The following is an 18,360-nucleotide window of genomic DNA, read 5'->3' on the forward strand; positions in this document are numbered from 1 at the left end:
TGACTTTTGTGTCCGACTTAAATTGCATGGTCTTTTGATGACTCATACTTCCTGAATAAACCATTCTATCTTTTATATAATTATAAGTTTATTTGATATATTTATGTTTTAATTAGATTTTTACAGATTCCCCTGTTTAACAATAAAATATCATGATCCCAAATTGTCGGAAACATTTTACTGAATTTCATTCTTTCCAAAAGTTAAGTCTTATTAAACCTTAATTTGTGGCAGATTTCATTCTTATCTTTTTATTAATAACATGAGACATTATTTCAAATTGACACATTCCCATTGTGCTCCTTTTAGACTTCTCACTAAAAACACTAAAGTAAAAAAAACTAAAGTATTTAAGTCTAAACAATAAAAGTGAGAATCTTACTCATTTTTTTCCCTGATATTTCACTTTCTGCTGCATCTGTGAAACTTCTGTTCTAAAACAAAACATTCCCAGTGTAAATACTCTTTATGTGCATCTACACAGAGCTACAGGAAAGATATATAAAAATATAACACTGGATAAACATCAGATTTAATATTTTGTATAAAACTGTAAATAAACAATAGAATCTGGTTCCCTTTATTTTGTATAAAACTGTAAATAAACGATAGAATCTGGTTCCCTTTACATATATTTGTACATTAACGTCTACACAGAGCTGAACGTCGGGTTTGAAAAGTTCCCGTTGGCCTCATCGTCGTTCTCAGCGAAGTCTTCGGGGTCGAGGTCGGCCTCGAACATCCGCTGCAGCAGAGCGTCCACCGTCCGATACCCTGGCCGGACACAACCAGTGATGTCATCAATACGGATAATCAATACTGTGATCAACAAATCAAGAGCATCTATCCCAGAATATCAAAGTTATTTTACTTTGTTAAACTAAACTGAACAGCAAATTGCAAAATGTGACATCTTTATAAAAATGTGTCTTTATTTTATTGGTTATTTGGGGTAAAAAAAAGAATATTAATACATTTTTTTGCTGTGTATTTGTGACATTTATTATTTTTGTTCCATTGTAAGATTGTATTGTTTATAGTTTTATGGTTTCTGTGATCTGCAGGTGAAGACGTCTATTTGTTAAACTGGACTAAATGTTATTGAAAACTACAAGTTTTAGATTTACATTTCAAAAGGCAACTCAATTAACATTTAGCGAAGACGTTTTACAGGAAGTTGTGGATTTCTTGGCAGATTGCGGTTAAAAAAGCAACACAATTTGTGAGCAAAATGAAGCAATTCCAGAAAAGGTGGTCTTGAACAAATGGTTTTGTATTTAAAGTGTTTTTATCATTAAAATGTCTTTTATCCCCCCAAAAGTTGTTTTTTTAAACAGTTGTAAGAGAGTAAAAGGTGTGCTCATAGTTTGTGTGTTCTCATAGGTTGTTCCCTTCTGTTTCTTTGATCTACAGATCCCACAGAGTCTGCCCTTTCAAAATAAAAGCATCCATTTGCTACAAACCTTCTCTTGTCCTTAGAAACCGCAATGTCTTTTCTGTACTCGTACACCCTGCTAACTGCTGCCTGCAGGTCTGACTGTTTCTTACTTTTTGAAGCGATTTTAAACATCAGGGCGGGTTTGTTGTTTGCCGATTGGCCGGTTCCCTGGTCGTTGTCGATGGTTTCCATGGCGTTCACCAAGTTATCCTCCAACTTCTCCCTGGTGCACAAAACAACGCGGATAAAAGAGCTGAAAACATCATTCTAATAACCAAACTTTGATTCTTTTGATTTTCCTCTTATCGTTGCTTTGTCCTTGGGGATTATTGAACCATTTTCAAAAATAAAAGATACGATTCACAAAAGTGCTTTAAAAAGGACCGTGCCAGTTCATCCCGTTTACTTTCCATTATTTTGACAAACCTTTCATCAGTATTTAGATGCATTTCCTAAAACAAAAAGTAAAGTCAATGTTCAGGATTTTCATATTTATTTTGGTACATATTGGAAATATACACACATGTATATAATAAATACACACACATTAGGATTTCCAACATGTACTAAAACAAATACGAAATCCTGAACATTGACTGATTACTTTTTTTGTAGGAAAACATTAATATATTTCAAATTGCTTCATATACACACACAGGTTTTTTTTCAGTACGAATGCCGTATAACATATACATGGCATTCGTACTGGAAAAAAAACAGGTTATATATATATATATATATATATATATATATATATATATATATATATATATATATATCCTGTTTTTTTCCCAGCACACACACACCCACACACACAACGTACTGTGCCACAGCCAGCTCCAGCTCCTCGATCTTCTTCTCCAGGGACGTCTGCAGATCGCCCTTATCCACCGAATACTCGATGAAGAACGCCTCAAGGACGAAGGCCACGAAGATACTGGGGGGGAAAAATAACAGCTTCCTTATTGCCGTGCACCCATGGATGTACATAACTGTGACTGGATTACTTTAAATCATGAAGATTCTCAAGCAGGTTCTGCAGTAAGGAGTGGATCTATGGACACCTCCCGGTGATGACAGTAGAGGTAATGATATCCCTGGAAAGAGTAAATCAAGCTGAATCTGAACATGTTGGGCCAGACAATAACCAACTTCCTGTTTTTACCACAGTGTCTGTGTCTCATGTCCCTCCTCCTCCTCCTTAGTCTTACTTGATGATGACAATGACGACCATGATGTGGAAGAGGATGAAGAAGAGCCGGGCTGACACGTGGGTGACGGCGGCGAAGCCGCTGCTGAGCAGTGGAGTCCCGTTAAGGAATCACAGAGTTTAACATTTCAATCAATCGGAGAAAAGAAAAGATTCTTCATCACAATAATATCCGTGAGAACGATTTACGCCGCTACATCTCACAGGACAATATGGCACATTTTACTATACATCTGATAACTTGAGTTACTTTGCAGATTCAGATTAATAAGACAACATTTTATCAATAAATAAAAACATTAATAATAATAATTAAAATAGATCTTGATTAGGATAAATGGTTTGGATAATGCAATGATTCTTACATATTATTTTCTGCATAATGAGTTTTGAGTTTTTGACTTTAGCACATTGTTTTATGAATTTTGACTTTCAACAAAGTATTTCTACACTCTTATATTGATACGTTCAATCAAGTAAATGATCAGAGTACTTCTACCACTACTACCTTTAGGGAATTACTTACTTAATTTTTTTAAATCTTGATTTGAATTTACATTTTTAGATGTCAAATTGATCGTTTGATGGATTTAAATATAGCTTTTATTAAATATTGTACTCTCTGGACAGCAAGCTTCAACATTACACAATAACAGTGATATACCTGCTTTTAAAATAAAGGCTTTTTCTTTTCATCTACAAAAACACATTTTAAGTGTTTTAATATTGCATATAAATATATAATTCATCTTTTTCAAGCTGCAATCAATATCTACTGCAGATTTTTTTACATACTTTTTGGATTAGTGATGAGCCGATAGTGTTACAATCTGGGAAAATGTTGTTGTGTATCAAAGCGTGAAAAGGAGACTTTATAGGACCAGCAGATATGGTGACTGGCAGCAGCTACGCCAGATTAAACCTGGTGTAAATGGTAGTGCCGTCACCAGTAGGACACCACCAGCAGTTTCACTCCCCCGTGTGCGAGGCGTTCAGGTGAAGGATATCGTGCCACTGGTTGACCACGGTGAGCTCCAGCAGCAGGATGAAGGACGACACCACGTTGTTGAAGTTGTTCTTGCAGTAGTTGAGTTGTGCGAAGGCCGTTCCCTTCAGCAGCGGGTTCCCACAGTACGCCTTCGTCGGGTCGCTGGAGTCATCCTCGAAATACCTAATCTTCCCCTTGAACAGCTCCATCCCTACCATGGCAAAGATGTAGTACACCACCTGAAGAGGAGGAGGAGGAGGAGGAGGAGGAGGAGGAGGAGGTCAGAGCTAGATTCACCACCAGGATGCTAACTCAAGCTTTTAGCAGAGTTAGCGTTGAGTCTCTTGGGCTCTTACTGTCCGTCTGTTCTCCACTGTGTTACAGACTGAAGTATCTTGGATACATTGTGACATGACATTTTGTTTGTGCATCAACGTCAGGATGAACTGTACAAACTTTGGTGATCCTCTGACTTTTAAATCAGGCGCCATCATCAGGTCAACTTTTTAATGTGTCTGATATGCTGCTTTTTGACCAGATACCAGCGTCATCTGCACTGATGATTAGCTAATGATTGCATGTTTGCACGCTAAACTACGTTGGTGAACAAGGTAAACTTTGCACCCGCTAAACATCAGCATGCTAGCATTGCCATTGTGATGTTAGCATTTAGCTCAAAAGCACGCCGCTGTCTAAATCCAGTCTCACAGAGCTGCTAGCACGACTGTGGACTCTCATTGTGCCTAAAACAGCACAGCTATATGAACATGGACTACTTTTATGGTACTTTTGGTTGAAACTAAAACACTTTTAGACGCTTGAAAATATATTCCAACTTACAATGATCAGCTGTCCAAAGGTGAGGATTGCTGGTCCGATCCTGATCAGGGTGTTGATGATTGCCCGGAACCTAACAGGGGAAAATAGTCCAGGTGAGTGAGTGATGGTTCAAAACAAGGTGTCCTGCTGTTTAAAAGGTAAAGCAGATTAAAAAATACATCTCTAATCCGAGTTCGTCCCAGGTGTCCAAATGAGCAAAGATATAAAACCACAGCCGTGTTTGAATCAGACAAAAGTGCATTTAAAGATCAAACCTTTTAATGCTGTCCACCACCCGGATCAGTCTGAGGACTCGCAGGATGAAGACGATGTCCAGGATCTGTCGGCTGGTGTAATTTTGCGCTACAACAGGGCGGACACAATTACTCAGAAACAACGGGCTGGGTTTCACCAACAACCAAACCAGGTGGAAACCGGTTTAACTTTAAATCATGTTGCACCAAAATTAAAAGGTTTTAAAAACACTTAAGATTCAATTTAAAGCTCTTTAAACGTCAGTTTAGTTTTTACTCTGAACATAGTTTACATTTTATTCTGTTGGGCAAAAAACATAATCTCCAAATTTCAACTGTAATCTATTATTACCTTTAAAAGGGTGAAATATTGGGGTCATTTTGATTGCCTCAACATGGTGAAGGCGAGCCGGCCAATCAAAGCTAACAGCACTAACGGTGGAAACTGGGGCGAAAGTGCTGACTGACGCCGTCGCTCTGGACGGTATCAGCTAAGAAACTCTAAAAATATAAAAATATGAATACCACAGTCAAAGACATCTAACTTTGCTCATTGTGCCATAACTGTAACCATAACTGTACAAACAGCATCAAAGATGTCACACAAACGTCACAACCGTAAAAGTCGGATTACAAGCCGCTACTACCTTCGGTCAGTGTCCCCGTTAGCTCCCCGCTGTAGCCAGCTGGGGCTCCTGCTAGCGCCACGTCACTTCCCCGCTAACTTCCGCTAGCTCTCCACTAACTTCCGCTAGCTCCCCACTAACTTCCGCTAGCTCTCCACTAACTTCCGCTAGCTCCCCGAAAACCACCGAAGGTAGCGGGACCAGGCTCGACACCAGATTTGGGCAGAAGGGACGCAGGCAGTAGCAGCAGCAGCCGGTAGCAGCAGCGCTAGCTAGCTTGCTACAGCGGGGACACTGACCGGAGGTAAGAGCGGCTTGTAACCCGACTTTTACGGTAAATAAGTTTAAAATCGGCCGGTGGGATCCAAGTTTTTTTCTGTACTTGTTCTGCGAACATGTTTCCGCTAACAACTGTAGCCGTGGTTTCTTAGCTTTGTTGGTTAATGTCCTTTCACTTTGTGTAAAAAAGCTGTGATGAACACTGACGTGAAACTGAAGTAGCAAATCTGATACATGAGAGAAATTGACACCAGATAATTGACGCTGGTTTGATAAGCGACTCAAATTATTTATTGCTAAATTTGTCTACTAATTTATTGGCAATCAATTTCTCGTCTAATTGTTCCAGCACTACATTGAATAGAAGTCTACGGGGACAATAATTTGCAGCGGTACCGCTAAGTTTAAAACAGAAGTAAAACAAACGTACATGTCGTCATGGCGGAGTTGACGATCGTGGCGATGAGAGCGGAGATGACGATGATGGTGTCGAACCTGAAAACACAAATCAAACATTAGACGAAAAAACTAACATCATTCAAGTTGAGCGTAGGTACTTTTCTTCGCCAGTGATGAAGCTGAAAGCAAAACCGCCGTTAGCTGTAAATTAAGCTTTTATCCCGTTGGTGTTCACGTGATGTCAGTCAGACATCAACAAATGTTTAACGGTTTCATGGATGTATTAAAAGATCTGTAGGCGCCGCCACTCGACCCGTCAGTTTGTCCCAGTGGTCACTCAAAGTACTGCAACAAACAAGGTCTTATTATACATCCATGAAACATACAAACGTATCCGACTGAATTCACTGCAGCTGCACTGCTCACCAGCAGGGAGCGCAACAATGCCGCTGAAAAGAAGGAAAACAACTTCAACAGCTGCAGCAAAAGAGTTTCAGATGGCTAAGGGTTCAGCACGCTTGGTGGTCACTTTATTAGGCACACATGCACAGTTTAATACACTATCACTATTCTGCCATAAGGTTATGCAGCTTATCATATTCAGTCTGTGTTGACTTATAGAAGTGCCAGTTCAATCATAGTTAGTGATGGTGGAGATGTTTATAATATTCTAATCCCCCCATGTATGTAGTATGTTTATCTATTTGCCAGCCCATGGAGAAAATCTGGAAACGTTTAATATGTTGGATAATTTGGAGACTTGGCATTTATTTGCATAATCACATATAATATTGTAGCAACTGCTTGGCTGATTTGGGCAATTCTGGATATTGTTTTGGGGTGTTTTGAGGATGTTGATTCCATATTTTCACAATTAAAAATGGCCATATATATATATATATATATATATATATATATATATATATATAAAAAATGTAGTCCAGTATAACACCATCTTTAAATGTGGCCATCTTTAAATATATATATATATATATATATATATATATATATATATATATATATATATATATATATATATATATATATATATATATATATATATAAAAAATGTAGTCCAGTATAACACCATCTTTAAATGTGGCCTCACATTTGGTTTTGCAGTTGTCTGACACTTTCAACAAAAACTGAACATTATAAACTTTGTACATTTTGTAAAGACAGATGATGTGGCAGAGCTGTTGTATTGCATTAGATTGTACAGGTGTACCTAATAAAGTGGCCACTGTGTGTAAAAAAAACAAAAAAGTCTGAGAGAAAAAAACTAAATGAAAGTGTGAACGAGAAACCAAAAATGTGAGCAACAGGTTGATGTCCAGCCAGTGAAAGCCAAAATACAAAGAGCAGTTTTGGTTTCAATTTTTTTGTCTTTCAGGGTTTTAGTTAACTGTTTTATAGATTTTCATTCACACTTTTTTAGTGTTCACTTTCAAACTTTTGGCCCTAAAACAGCTCCACAAAAAAGGGTTTTTACTCCACAAAAATATATATATAAAAAAAAATACAACTCAATAAATTGCCGCCTCAAGCATCAGTGAGCTGGTCCAAGCGCTTACAGGCGACTGAAGAAGCAGCAGATGAACTGGAACGTGTGTGACATACCTTGTACTTATAATCTGGGATGAAGATAAGCTGTGTGAAATGGACGTGACACAGCTCATTGATTAAGATTTTTTATAAATATTGAAATACAAAAATATTGTCATTTTGTTTGAAATCACATACATTTTCTTTAAGTTGAGCCAAAATCATGTAAATATTGATTCCATAAATGTCCATCAGGAGTTACATTAAAGGTCCAACATTAGTTTATAACGGCTCTATAAATTCATGAATCATGATCTAAAATAAACTCACTCTATCTGGATGAAATTTAAAGTTTAGATCAGTTTTGTAGGAAGAATTTGTATAAAAGAATTTAATTAAGTCTTCAACTGCAAGTCACTGGGGTGATGTACAGAGAATTTGTGGCATATTCTACAGGCTGATTTAAGTATTTCTAGACTGCACACTTTTCAAGTGTTGTCAGCGTTACCCAGAATCCTTTGCTCATCTGGGACAAACATTGTGGGAACTTCTACCGGACGCCGACAGTGGAGGTGAAGATGGCGTGCGTCAGCGCGTCCTCACCAGTTCCAGAAGCTGTGCCTGGAGAAGAACGCTCTGGGCTCGAACACGTAGAGCTTCAGCAGGATCTCCAGCAGGTAGAGAGCCAGGAAGGCCCACTCGGAGTTAGCGATCAACGGATTCGCCTCGTCCAGACCGATGAACACGGCGTTCACCAGGATGATCAGGTCGTACGCGATCACAAAAGCCCTGAAAGACACATATAAACACACACACACGCGAGCTCCAGTGGGTCTGTCAACACCTTTATGATTCTGTTTCTGCAGGTTCATAAGCAGATCGTAAAGAATCAAAAACCCCAGCCAGTATAACCCAGAGACTGTCTGTGTAGCCAGGCGGCAACCTTCGGTTCTTGAAGCTGATGCGGAAGAGTCTTAAAACCTGCATTCTCTCCACTGACCAGCAGGGGGCGGATTGTAAGGAAGTCAATGAGAAAATGACTCTACTTCTCTCTCTATTTATCCCTCAGTAAACATTGTGAACATGAGTTCATGTCTCAATCTCTAGTTTCAAGTCTTCTTCAACACAGCATGATGTTCTTTTAGTAAATTATGGTCTTCTAGAGTCAAATACCGTAATCCAAGACGGCAGCTGTCAAATCACCAAATTTAGGCTTCAACATTCCACAAACAAATTCTATATTTCCTTGTAGGTCTTCTTGAATAAAGCAAATGATGGTCCATTTAGAGTCAAACAGGCCATAAAGAGGAGTATGCTTTAGGGCGGGTCTTACGGTGATTGACCAAATATGTTAACTTCCGTTCACTGGTTGGAAAAAAATGGCGACAGCCGCAGTTCAAGATGGCGACTGTCAAATTGCCGAACTCGAGGCTTCATAACAGCAGTCCACAAACCAACTGGTGAGGTCACGTAGATTTGGCTAGCAAAATATAGAAATGAAGATTTACTTTGAAGACCTTCTGTTTCTAAAAGCATCTAAAAACAAATTGGCCTCCTTTGTATCTAAATAGGGCTTTTATCAAGGAACCATTTTTGACGTGGTCGCGTGTGCTAAAAAAAAAAAAAAGTTAAAAAAGCACCACCAGTTACGTCATTAGTCAAAATATACTTCACACCAGAAATGAATAAATTAATGAATATATACAAATACATAATTGTATAGATACCCAGTGCTACATATAAATCAGCTATACAAGCAGTCTGTCTCACCGGTGTTGGACCAATCGGCAGAGGAGACGGCTGGGGGCCGACAGGTAGAAGGCGGGGCATGCAATCTGGAGTGGGTGTGGCCTCGACTTGAGCGTGATCACCTCGATGTTCAGGAGGTCGGCCAGCTGGACGAACGCCAACTTACCTGCCAATCAACAGAGCGAAAAACAACATCACAAATATCGTTAAAAGTATACTTTTGTATGTGATTATAGCCGATTTCTAATTAATTCTGATGACATAACTTTGTATACTTGATGTTACCGCCTAAGGGCCTGATCACCTGTGTGCAGGTGTGTTTGGATTCATCATCTCAGTCACTATATTCTGCACCAAAGACTGATCAGAAACCTGGATCAGTGTCCTGGTTTCTATTGGAGGACTCCAGGTAGATAATCCACGTCTCTTAAAACTACGATGAGTTGTGCGACACACAACCAGGAAACCAGCGTTCACGTAAACACACTTAATGAGAGAAAACTCTAAACTGGACCCACACGTGCTGGGGTTTTATGGAGCGTTCAGGTGCTCATTCTCAACTCGTAAAAAACGGAGATTTCAGCGTTTATCGTGTCCTCCTCACTTTTATTGTTTCCTGACTTACAACTTTCCTCTTGTTGGACATCAGCTGTTACAAGAGGGAAGACTTTATGGCCCTGGTTAATGCCTGTCAGACCACGGGACACAGCCTGACAGGAAGTCTGCAGACACTACTCGGGGCAGAAAGAATCCCTTTTTAGTGGGTTTGACATTTTTTTTATATATCTTTGTTTTTATTTGCAGTTAATATTCTCGTAAGAAACCCAAAATACAGTGTAGTTAAAACAGGCATAAAACAAGTATCAGGTGAAATAATTTACATCATTTTATATCTATATGCTATTTAAGAAAGTCCCGCTTCATTACTCGTATTTGTAGAACTTTGTATACAGGACTGCTCAAAGAAAAAAAAGACACACACTATGACGATTGGGTGTTGATTGGCCGAAATGATGACTGAAATGTTAATGCACTGTTTTAATGTGCAATGATAATAAAGGTATTATATTCGGTGCTATAAGGTTAGTTTATCATAAATGCAGCAAGTTTACAATTTGCAGCATTTACTGCCTTTATTATGGGAAGTGGATGAATTAAAAACATGATTTAAAATTTATTTTAAAGGCTGATCGCAGTATTTTTAGACACAATATATTAAAATGTTACTGGTTTTAGACCAACAAAGAAATGTATGATTTCTCACCCAGCATCTTAGGCTTTGAAACAGCATTTAGACAGTTATTTTAGGAAATACAAGTTACAAACAATTATTAAACTAAAATGACTTTATCCTTAACTGCTCCAACTTTACAGCTCAATTGGCATTTCATTTTGCCCAACTCCTATATACAACATATGTTTTAAAGTAATTGATGATAAGTATGTATTGTGTTTGTTCATTATTTAAGTATCGTAGTTGTATTGCAGTAGAGGAGAAGCATAAAGTAGCAAAAAGTACCTCAAAGTACTTGAGCAAATGTACTTAGTTGAACCCACGCGCTTGCCTCCGACATGACTCACACATCAGATGCAACTGAGCAGTAAACATGTTCCTGTAAAAATGTGGAACAAACTATGCTTTGTCCACCTGGCTTTGTGTGATATCTGCTCTTCTGCTCAGTTTGTTGTTGAACTAGATGATGAAGCAGAGCTGGACTTCCTCCATGTGGAGGATGTGTGTGCAGATTGTGACTCTGCAGAAAGCCCAGCGAGGTGGTTCACCGGGCGGAGCGCTGCTGTGGTTGTGGTCAGCAACCTCCAGCTCCTAAAAGTGCCTTAACTTGCATTCTCTCTACTGACCAGCAGGGGGCGACTATTCTGGTTGCAAAAAGAAGTCTGATTGAATGGAAGTCTATGAGAAAATGACTCTACTTCTCTCTTGATTTATTCCCTCAGTAAACATTGTAAACACGAGTTTATGTCTCAATCTCTAGTTTCAAGTCTTCTTCAATACAGCATGATGTTCATTTAGTGAATTATGGTCCATTGAGAGTAAAATAGACCATAAAGGAGGATGATTTAGGACGGGATTACTGTGATTGACATGTAGTTGCAGGTAGCAGTCAACAAACCAATAGGTAGCGCAACGACGACTACGTCCACTTCTTAGATGCAGTCTATGGTTGTCCATAGAGAATCCATTTGCTTCACACAAGGCTGAATTTAACGTCTCTGATTGACTGCAGCAGGTGAGAGGTGCGTCTTGTTCTGCCTGTAATGCATTTGTTATCTCACACTTCATCTCTAAAAGGGTTAACTTTAATGAACTCTACGAAAGACATGATTTTAAGTTGTTGAGGAGATTCTTCTCTGATCAGATGAGGTTGTAATAACTATTTTATATTTTAAAAACACAGTAATAATCTCATAGAGATCTCAGTCAGAGATTATAGTGTGTGTGTGTGTGTGTGTGTGTGTGTGTGTCCCACCAATGCACCCCTGGTTGTTGTCGTCGGAGACGCTCCACAGCAGCTCTCTGTGGGCGTTGCTGATGTCGGGCTGGACAAGTTTGACGATTTGGTTCCAGTTCGCCTGCGTCACCACCGGCTCGCCGCCCTGCGGCCTCTGGTCCTGCAGCACGGCAAACGCTCGCACCATCTTGTGCCTTTTGGCCCTCACCAGCTGCCGTACCTCCTCCTGGTGGAGCAAAAGAAGAGCGATTTATTCTAAAAGTTGAGGTCCAATGCTTTGAAGACACCCGCTCTCCTTTTTTGTTCAACTAAAGTTAAAACATTGTGGAACTCTGTACATCCTTAATATGTTTGATATTTATGTTAATCTTTCCCCAAACTAAAAGTTATGGGCGTTTCTGATAGTCAAAGAGTCAAAGATAAATTAACACAAAAAAGATTCAGAAACTAAATGTTTTGTTTATAATAAATGTCAATGGCTCACACTTTTTCTAAATATTTTTATTGTTTTTATTGTCAAAAACACACACAAAACATGGCTTCAGGTCTTTCAGAGGGGACGACATCTCATACAATGTTTCTTTTGGAAATTAAGTTTCAAAAAAGTTGAGATCTGCTTTATATTTTAAGACAATTCTGTTTTCACAAAATCTGATGTTTGAACAGCGAGAGAACCGCTGGCTCCAACAGTGTTGCATTATGGGATGTTTGTAGCCTTAACGCTGCAGCTGGTGTAATTTCATTTTGGTCATTTTTCCCTTTATCCTGAAAGTGACAGATAATCTGTAAACATTTATTAAAAAACTGTTGCCAAGATTATACGGCGCCCGCAGGAAAACAGCCAATGTAATGTATTGTTCACATGCTGTATTTCAGACTGTGAAGAAACCCTCTCTCTCAGAGAGTCAGACCGTCGTACCTTCAGGTATTTCTTGTAGTTGTTGTAGACGACGGCCAAGAAGACGGACATGAAGATGTAGGTGTTGATGAGGATGTACAAGATGAAGAAGATGGCGAAGACGAAGCTGGCGTTGTACGCCGGCATCCTGCCAACGAGAAGCAGAAGACAAAACATGCAGATAAACAGATAAATGTTTCTGAGAGTCATTTCCTTCTTCTTTTCCGTGAGAGCTTCTGACAGCAGACACAAGACACTTGCAAAAACTAATTTACAAAAAGAATCGACTAAAGGCTGCCGTAACGCCGCCATGCTGTGAGGATGGTTGATGATGTACTCACCAATTAATGAAATGGAAATGAATTAAGAGAATATACAAATATTGCATTAGGTTGGGAAAAAACCTTCTAAATCTAAAAGGTTTTTCAACTTTAAAATAGTCTCTAAATGTGTTTTACAATTTCCAAACTGAAGCTAAAGGGAGGAACCGGATGGTGGAGTCGAGGAGGTCAGAGGTCACCAGAGTCCAATCAGACCTCAGACCAGGTGAGTGAAGAGTTTCTCTAAAAGTCTTACATGACGTCGGGGCTGTTGGCCGTGGTGACGAGGACGTACAGATCGAAGACGATCTCCAGGTAGTTGGTGAAGTACGGAGCTCCATCGATGGTCTTCAGATCTCTGCACAGAAAACACACACAGAGGCGGTCGTCTTCATTTCGTGTTCAAGATGAAATACAAATAACTTTGTGTGTGAGGCGTGGAAATAAAATAAAAGGCCTTGTAAATAAAAAAAGGCGTCTCACCGTTTGCCCAGCAGCTTGAGCGCCATGAGGGAGAAGATCAGGAGGCTGAACATGAAGAGCAGGAAGACGTAGAAGATCTGAGGCAGAGCGTTCCGGATGCTTCTGAACGCTCTGCGGAGCTGAACACAAACAAACACACACAAACAAACAGAGTTAATGAAGGAGGACACGAACGCTCCGTCCTCGTCCACACACACACACACACACACAGACAAACAAATTAATGATGCGTTCAGGCGCCGTCGGCCCAGAAAATCTGGCAACAGGAAGTTTAAACAGCAGAGTTCATCTGAACATTTTCGTGATCCAGAGATTAAAGGACAGATTAACGATCGCTAATAAAACCCCACACCTGCTCACAAGGCCACAGCCCAACTTTACCAGGTAAAAATACAAATGTATCCACTTATTAAACTGGATTTCTTCTGGTATAAGAATTGTACATTCACCAAATAATGTTTCTCTTCATATTTTTTAGCTATGCAAGTGACCAATAATTGGTGTCAGAGCAGAATCGGACTTTCACACAGTGATTGTGATTATTAAAAAGAGTGAGACAGGTGAGACAGCTTACCTGTCGTCCCTCTGTGACGTTGACCAATAGCAGCGGGCGCAGGACTCTGGACCAGCGGACAGAGTAACAGTTTGCAGCTTCCAGCGCCTCGTAGATGATCAAGTCCACCAAAGTGAGCTGGACGACACGCAGAAGTCAAATGTGAACAGGATGTTTTAATGTTTAACACAATTTTAATATCGTCTGGCACATTTTAGTTTCTCGTCATTTCTGAAATGTTTTCCTGCCTTTTCGTTTCTTTAAGTGGAATCCGTTTTTTTATTTCACCTCCATGTTTTAAATGGTTTCCAAACACGAGTTAGTAAGTATTTAAAACCATAGATCTATGATTTTGCTATAAAACCTGTATAAATCACAAGCAAATATATTGATGTTGCACATCAAATTAAACAACAGAGCCTGGGCTACAATAACCTCACATTATACTCTTTTATTATAACACCAACATTATTCAAATAGCCCTAGTGGTTGCAGAGATATACCTTTTTTAGTTTGGGTATACAATTTTTGAGCAGAGGCCTAAAAATAGGTTGTTTTTTAAAAGGTTAAATTTGTGTTTTGATCAAAATAACTGGATTCAAATGGTGACATCTCATGTTTGGTCAAGTGTACTTTATGTTAAAAAGAAAAATAATCATAACAATATCAATAAAAGCGATTCAGATTTTGTGAATCGGTCAAACCGAGACTTTTCACTTTTATTTACTGTATCTGCAGCCGGAAGTCAAGAGACAAACGTGATAATTGAAGAAGAAGTCTCCAGAGGGGGTAAAACAGCCTGCAGACTGGAGGGAAACCTGCAGCACATCCTGCTCTCGGCCTCAAAGATTCCCTGAATCCCCAACATCGCCACACAGCAGCGGCCGGGAGACGGCGATCTGACAAGAAGTGTTGACAGAATGCAGAAACTACTGGCGCTTGTGAGAAAAACAGACGGAGAGAAGATCGGCCGCCTCAGTCACTGAGTCACCAGGAAGCCGCTTTGCTTTTAGGTGCTGACGGGGCAACATCTCCGGCTAAAGGTTGTTTCACAACAACAGGCAGAAAGTCTTCTCAGCATATTCTGACTCTGCAGCTCACAGACAGGAACTCTGCTCACAGCGAAAACCAGGAACTGCTGCGGGTTCAAACAGCACGACTCAACCGTCACCAGAAACCCTGACCCGACTAATGACTTTATAGTGATTCCCTGCAGCTATTCTGGTTTTGTTTGATCAGATTTCAGTTCTAGTTTCTTTGCTCTGTTTCAGTTGTTCTTGTTTGGTTGTTCTGGTTTCAGGTGTTCTAGATTTTGTTGATCTGGTTTAGGGTGTTCTAGATTTTGGTATTCGTTGTTCTGTTTGTTTTAGTTGTTCTAGTTGATTTGTTCAGATTTTTGTTATAGTATGTTATGTAAGTTTTTCTGGTTTTAGTCGTTCTGGTTTTCGAGAATTTGGTTGCTAAGTTATTGTGACTTCAGTTGTTCTGAGAGTAAAAAGCTTTTTCTGTTTCTCTGATTTTATTTTCTGCAGTACCGTGAGTGGCCACTGGCTGACAGAGAGGCTGATAAACATCCAATTCATTAACAGATTTACTGAGTTAATTCCTCCCGTCCCAGCTTACTAGCCCCTCCCACCAGGCCGATGCTATTGATAATAAGCGCAGCCTACCACAAGGATGACGATGATGCAGATGTTTTTGGGATCTTTCCAGAACTTGTCTCGAGGAATCACTTTGGCGTAGTGAACGAGTCGAAGGGTGAAGACGAGCAGGCAGAGCAGCTCCACCAGCATGGTGTACTAGAAAAACAAAAGCAGACGCACCGTTGTTGTCTCAATGGTACTGGTCTAAACTGGTTTCACTCCTTTCTGCCTAATGAGGCCGGTTGTGTTGCAGATGGCGACTTTAAATCTTCCTGAGTCTGTTGCAATGAAATGTTAAAGATCAGACGGCGATGGCCACATAAGATACTGGTTTCAAATTGGCTCTAAGATGTCCATCAGAAATTAAAAATGATCTTTGAAAAGAAATCTGTGTGAACTGTAAAGTTGTTTATTAATACATTAAGGGGGAAAAAACTACACACAAAACGTCTATCTCCAGAAATAATGTAGATTGTTTTTCTTTTAATGAGGTGCACAAAAAAAAAGGAAGTATGAAAACAGAACAGCGTTGGTGTATCGGCGGCCATCTTACCAATGTAGGCACAGGGAAGACGGCCGGCTTCTCGAAGATGGCCAGAGACAGATCCACCAGGATGAAGAAGAAGAGGAGTACCTTGGGGATCCAGTGATTGTAGCGCATATATAGTCTGGACACACACAGCAGAGTTTTCATGACTTGTGGGGACATTACATTGACTTACATTCAAATGAAAACTTAACCCAAACCCCTAATCTAACCTTAACCTGAACCTAAACCTGACCTTACTCAAACCTTAAACCAAGTCTTCACCGTAAACTGCAAAGATTTACATTACGGGGACATGCGATTGTCCCCATTTTTGGCCCCTAAAACAAGGCGGTCCCCACAATGTGACTGTGTAATCAGATGTGTGTCCCCACAAGACGGGACACACAGCAGCCGCTAACTGATCACATGTGCTGAAGTCTTCCACACAGCAGAAGTGTTGAAGACAGAAGATGCCGCATTAAAAGACACAGTCAACAACATTATTTAAGCATAAAGCGGCTAGTCTTTTTTTTCTTCCTCTAATTCTTTCTGACTTCCTGTCAGTGGCTCTCAGCTCCAACCCCATTGGTTCCTACTGCAGACTTAAATCTCTAAAAATACATATATTGTTTCATTAAAAACAAAAGTATCTGTACAAACAGCAGGTCACTGTAGTTTAAAAAAAAAAAAAAACCTTTTAAAGACCAGCAACAAAAATTAAAATGAGGGGATCAGTTTAGCCCGAGCGGTTCTGAGATATTCCGTTGCGATGGATAGACTTCAATATGATGTTGATTAGTTATTTATGGTTTATAAATGTGAACATCTCACCTCACAGCCTCAGGCGACGTGTCAAAGTAGATGTTCCTGTTGTACTGAGCATCAGACACATAGATGGAAGCCAGGTCAAAATCCTACACACACACACACACACACACACACACACACACACACACACACACACACACACAGGATGAAGCTGGTTTTATTTTCTGGCTTCAAGTGCTAAAATATATATATATATATATATATATATATATATATATATATATATATATATATATATATATATATATATATCATTTTTATTTTAATGTTTAATTATTAACTTGAATTATTATTATATTTTTTAACTATTATTATTTACTATATAAATAGTATATTTTGTTATAGTATTTACTATTATATATAATATTTACTATGTATTTTATATATTATAAAAACAATTGATTTTGAGAATTGCTTTACACTTCATTATGATAAATTATTATTATTGTATAGTTTAATTAAAATGTCTCTGGCCATTGACTTCATTGAGGCAGAATTGATGTCAGAGCTGTTGAATTGTTGAACTCAAACCAATAATTGATTGACAAAACTGCAAATATTTTCAGAATTTAATAATTATTTTAGTAGTTTTTCTAGAAAAACTGCAATAATTTATCAATTTTATAATCACAGTGAACTGAACAGCAAACAACAGACACAACAACAAAACAATTAATCTTGGACTCTCATATTTATTTGACTTTTTCCAAATTCCAATATACGTCCTGATAAACAAATTAATAATGAATATCATATATAGGATTAACCGACAATGGAAATAATGGTTAGTTAGTTGCATAGACTTTAAGGTGTATAATGAAGTGGCAACTGAGAGTGCGACAGAATAAATAGATGTGAACACTCCTGAAATATATTTAAAAGGAATTGTATTGTATGTGAACCATTCAGTCTCTTTTAAACAATTAAAACATAAAGCCAACTCTCCATCTTTAGTTCCCAAATGTGACAGCAAAGATGAAACGGATAAAAAAGAAGAAGCTGAGACATGACGGAGTTTACAGTCACTATTGTTGTTGTTTTACTGGAGTTAATCACAAACATGCACTGGGAGCTGGGAGCTTCTCTGATGTGCCTTCTCCGCTGTTTAACTGCTTTATGGTGCAAAAGGGACAAAAGTCCACGAGTTTACTGCTGTCATGTGAAATAAACTCCACGAGTTTAGTTGGTGCAGAAGCATCAGCTGTGAGCTCTACTCTCACCTCTTTGCTCTTTGCAGCATTTCCTCCGTTTGGGATTCCTTTTCCTGCAGACTCATCAGGAATGTCCTCGCTCTTGTCGGGCTCGGACATCTCTCAAACTTCAGACAC

The 18,360-nt window shown here is 39.1% G+C and overlaps 1 protein-coding gene across 1 annotated transcript; it reads right to left on the minus strand.

The window, feature by feature from the left end:
- Window positions 1–6: 6 nt before the first annotated feature.
- On the minus strand, window positions 7–18,342 carry tpcn3 (two pore segment channel 3; the record flags this gene model as incomplete). Its single annotated transcript, XM_079220103.1, has 20 exons — window positions 7–774; window positions 1,549–1,661; window positions 2,262–2,375; window positions 2,650–2,740; window positions 3,656–3,875; window positions 4,477–4,546; window positions 4,731–4,818; window positions 6,045–6,109; window positions 7,634–7,663; window positions 8,162–8,347; window positions 9,329–9,473; window positions 11,797–12,004; window positions 12,698–12,824; window positions 13,253–13,354; window positions 13,480–13,598; window positions 14,054–14,170; window positions 15,703–15,831; window positions 16,229–16,343; window positions 17,036–17,118; window positions 18,253–18,342. The coding sequence occupies 20 exons, from the start codon at window positions 18,340–18,342 to the stop codon at window positions 650–652; spliced, it is 2,337 nt and encodes a 778-aa protein (XP_079076229.1). The 3' UTR covers window positions 7–649.
- Window positions 18,343–18,360: the final 18 nt, after the last annotated feature.

Source organism: Taurulus bubalis (genome assembly GCF_910589615.1).
Source record: "Taurulus bubalis genome assembly, chromosome: 6".
NCBI lineage: Eukaryota > Metazoa > Chordata > Actinopteri > Perciformes > Cottidae > Taurulus > Taurulus bubalis.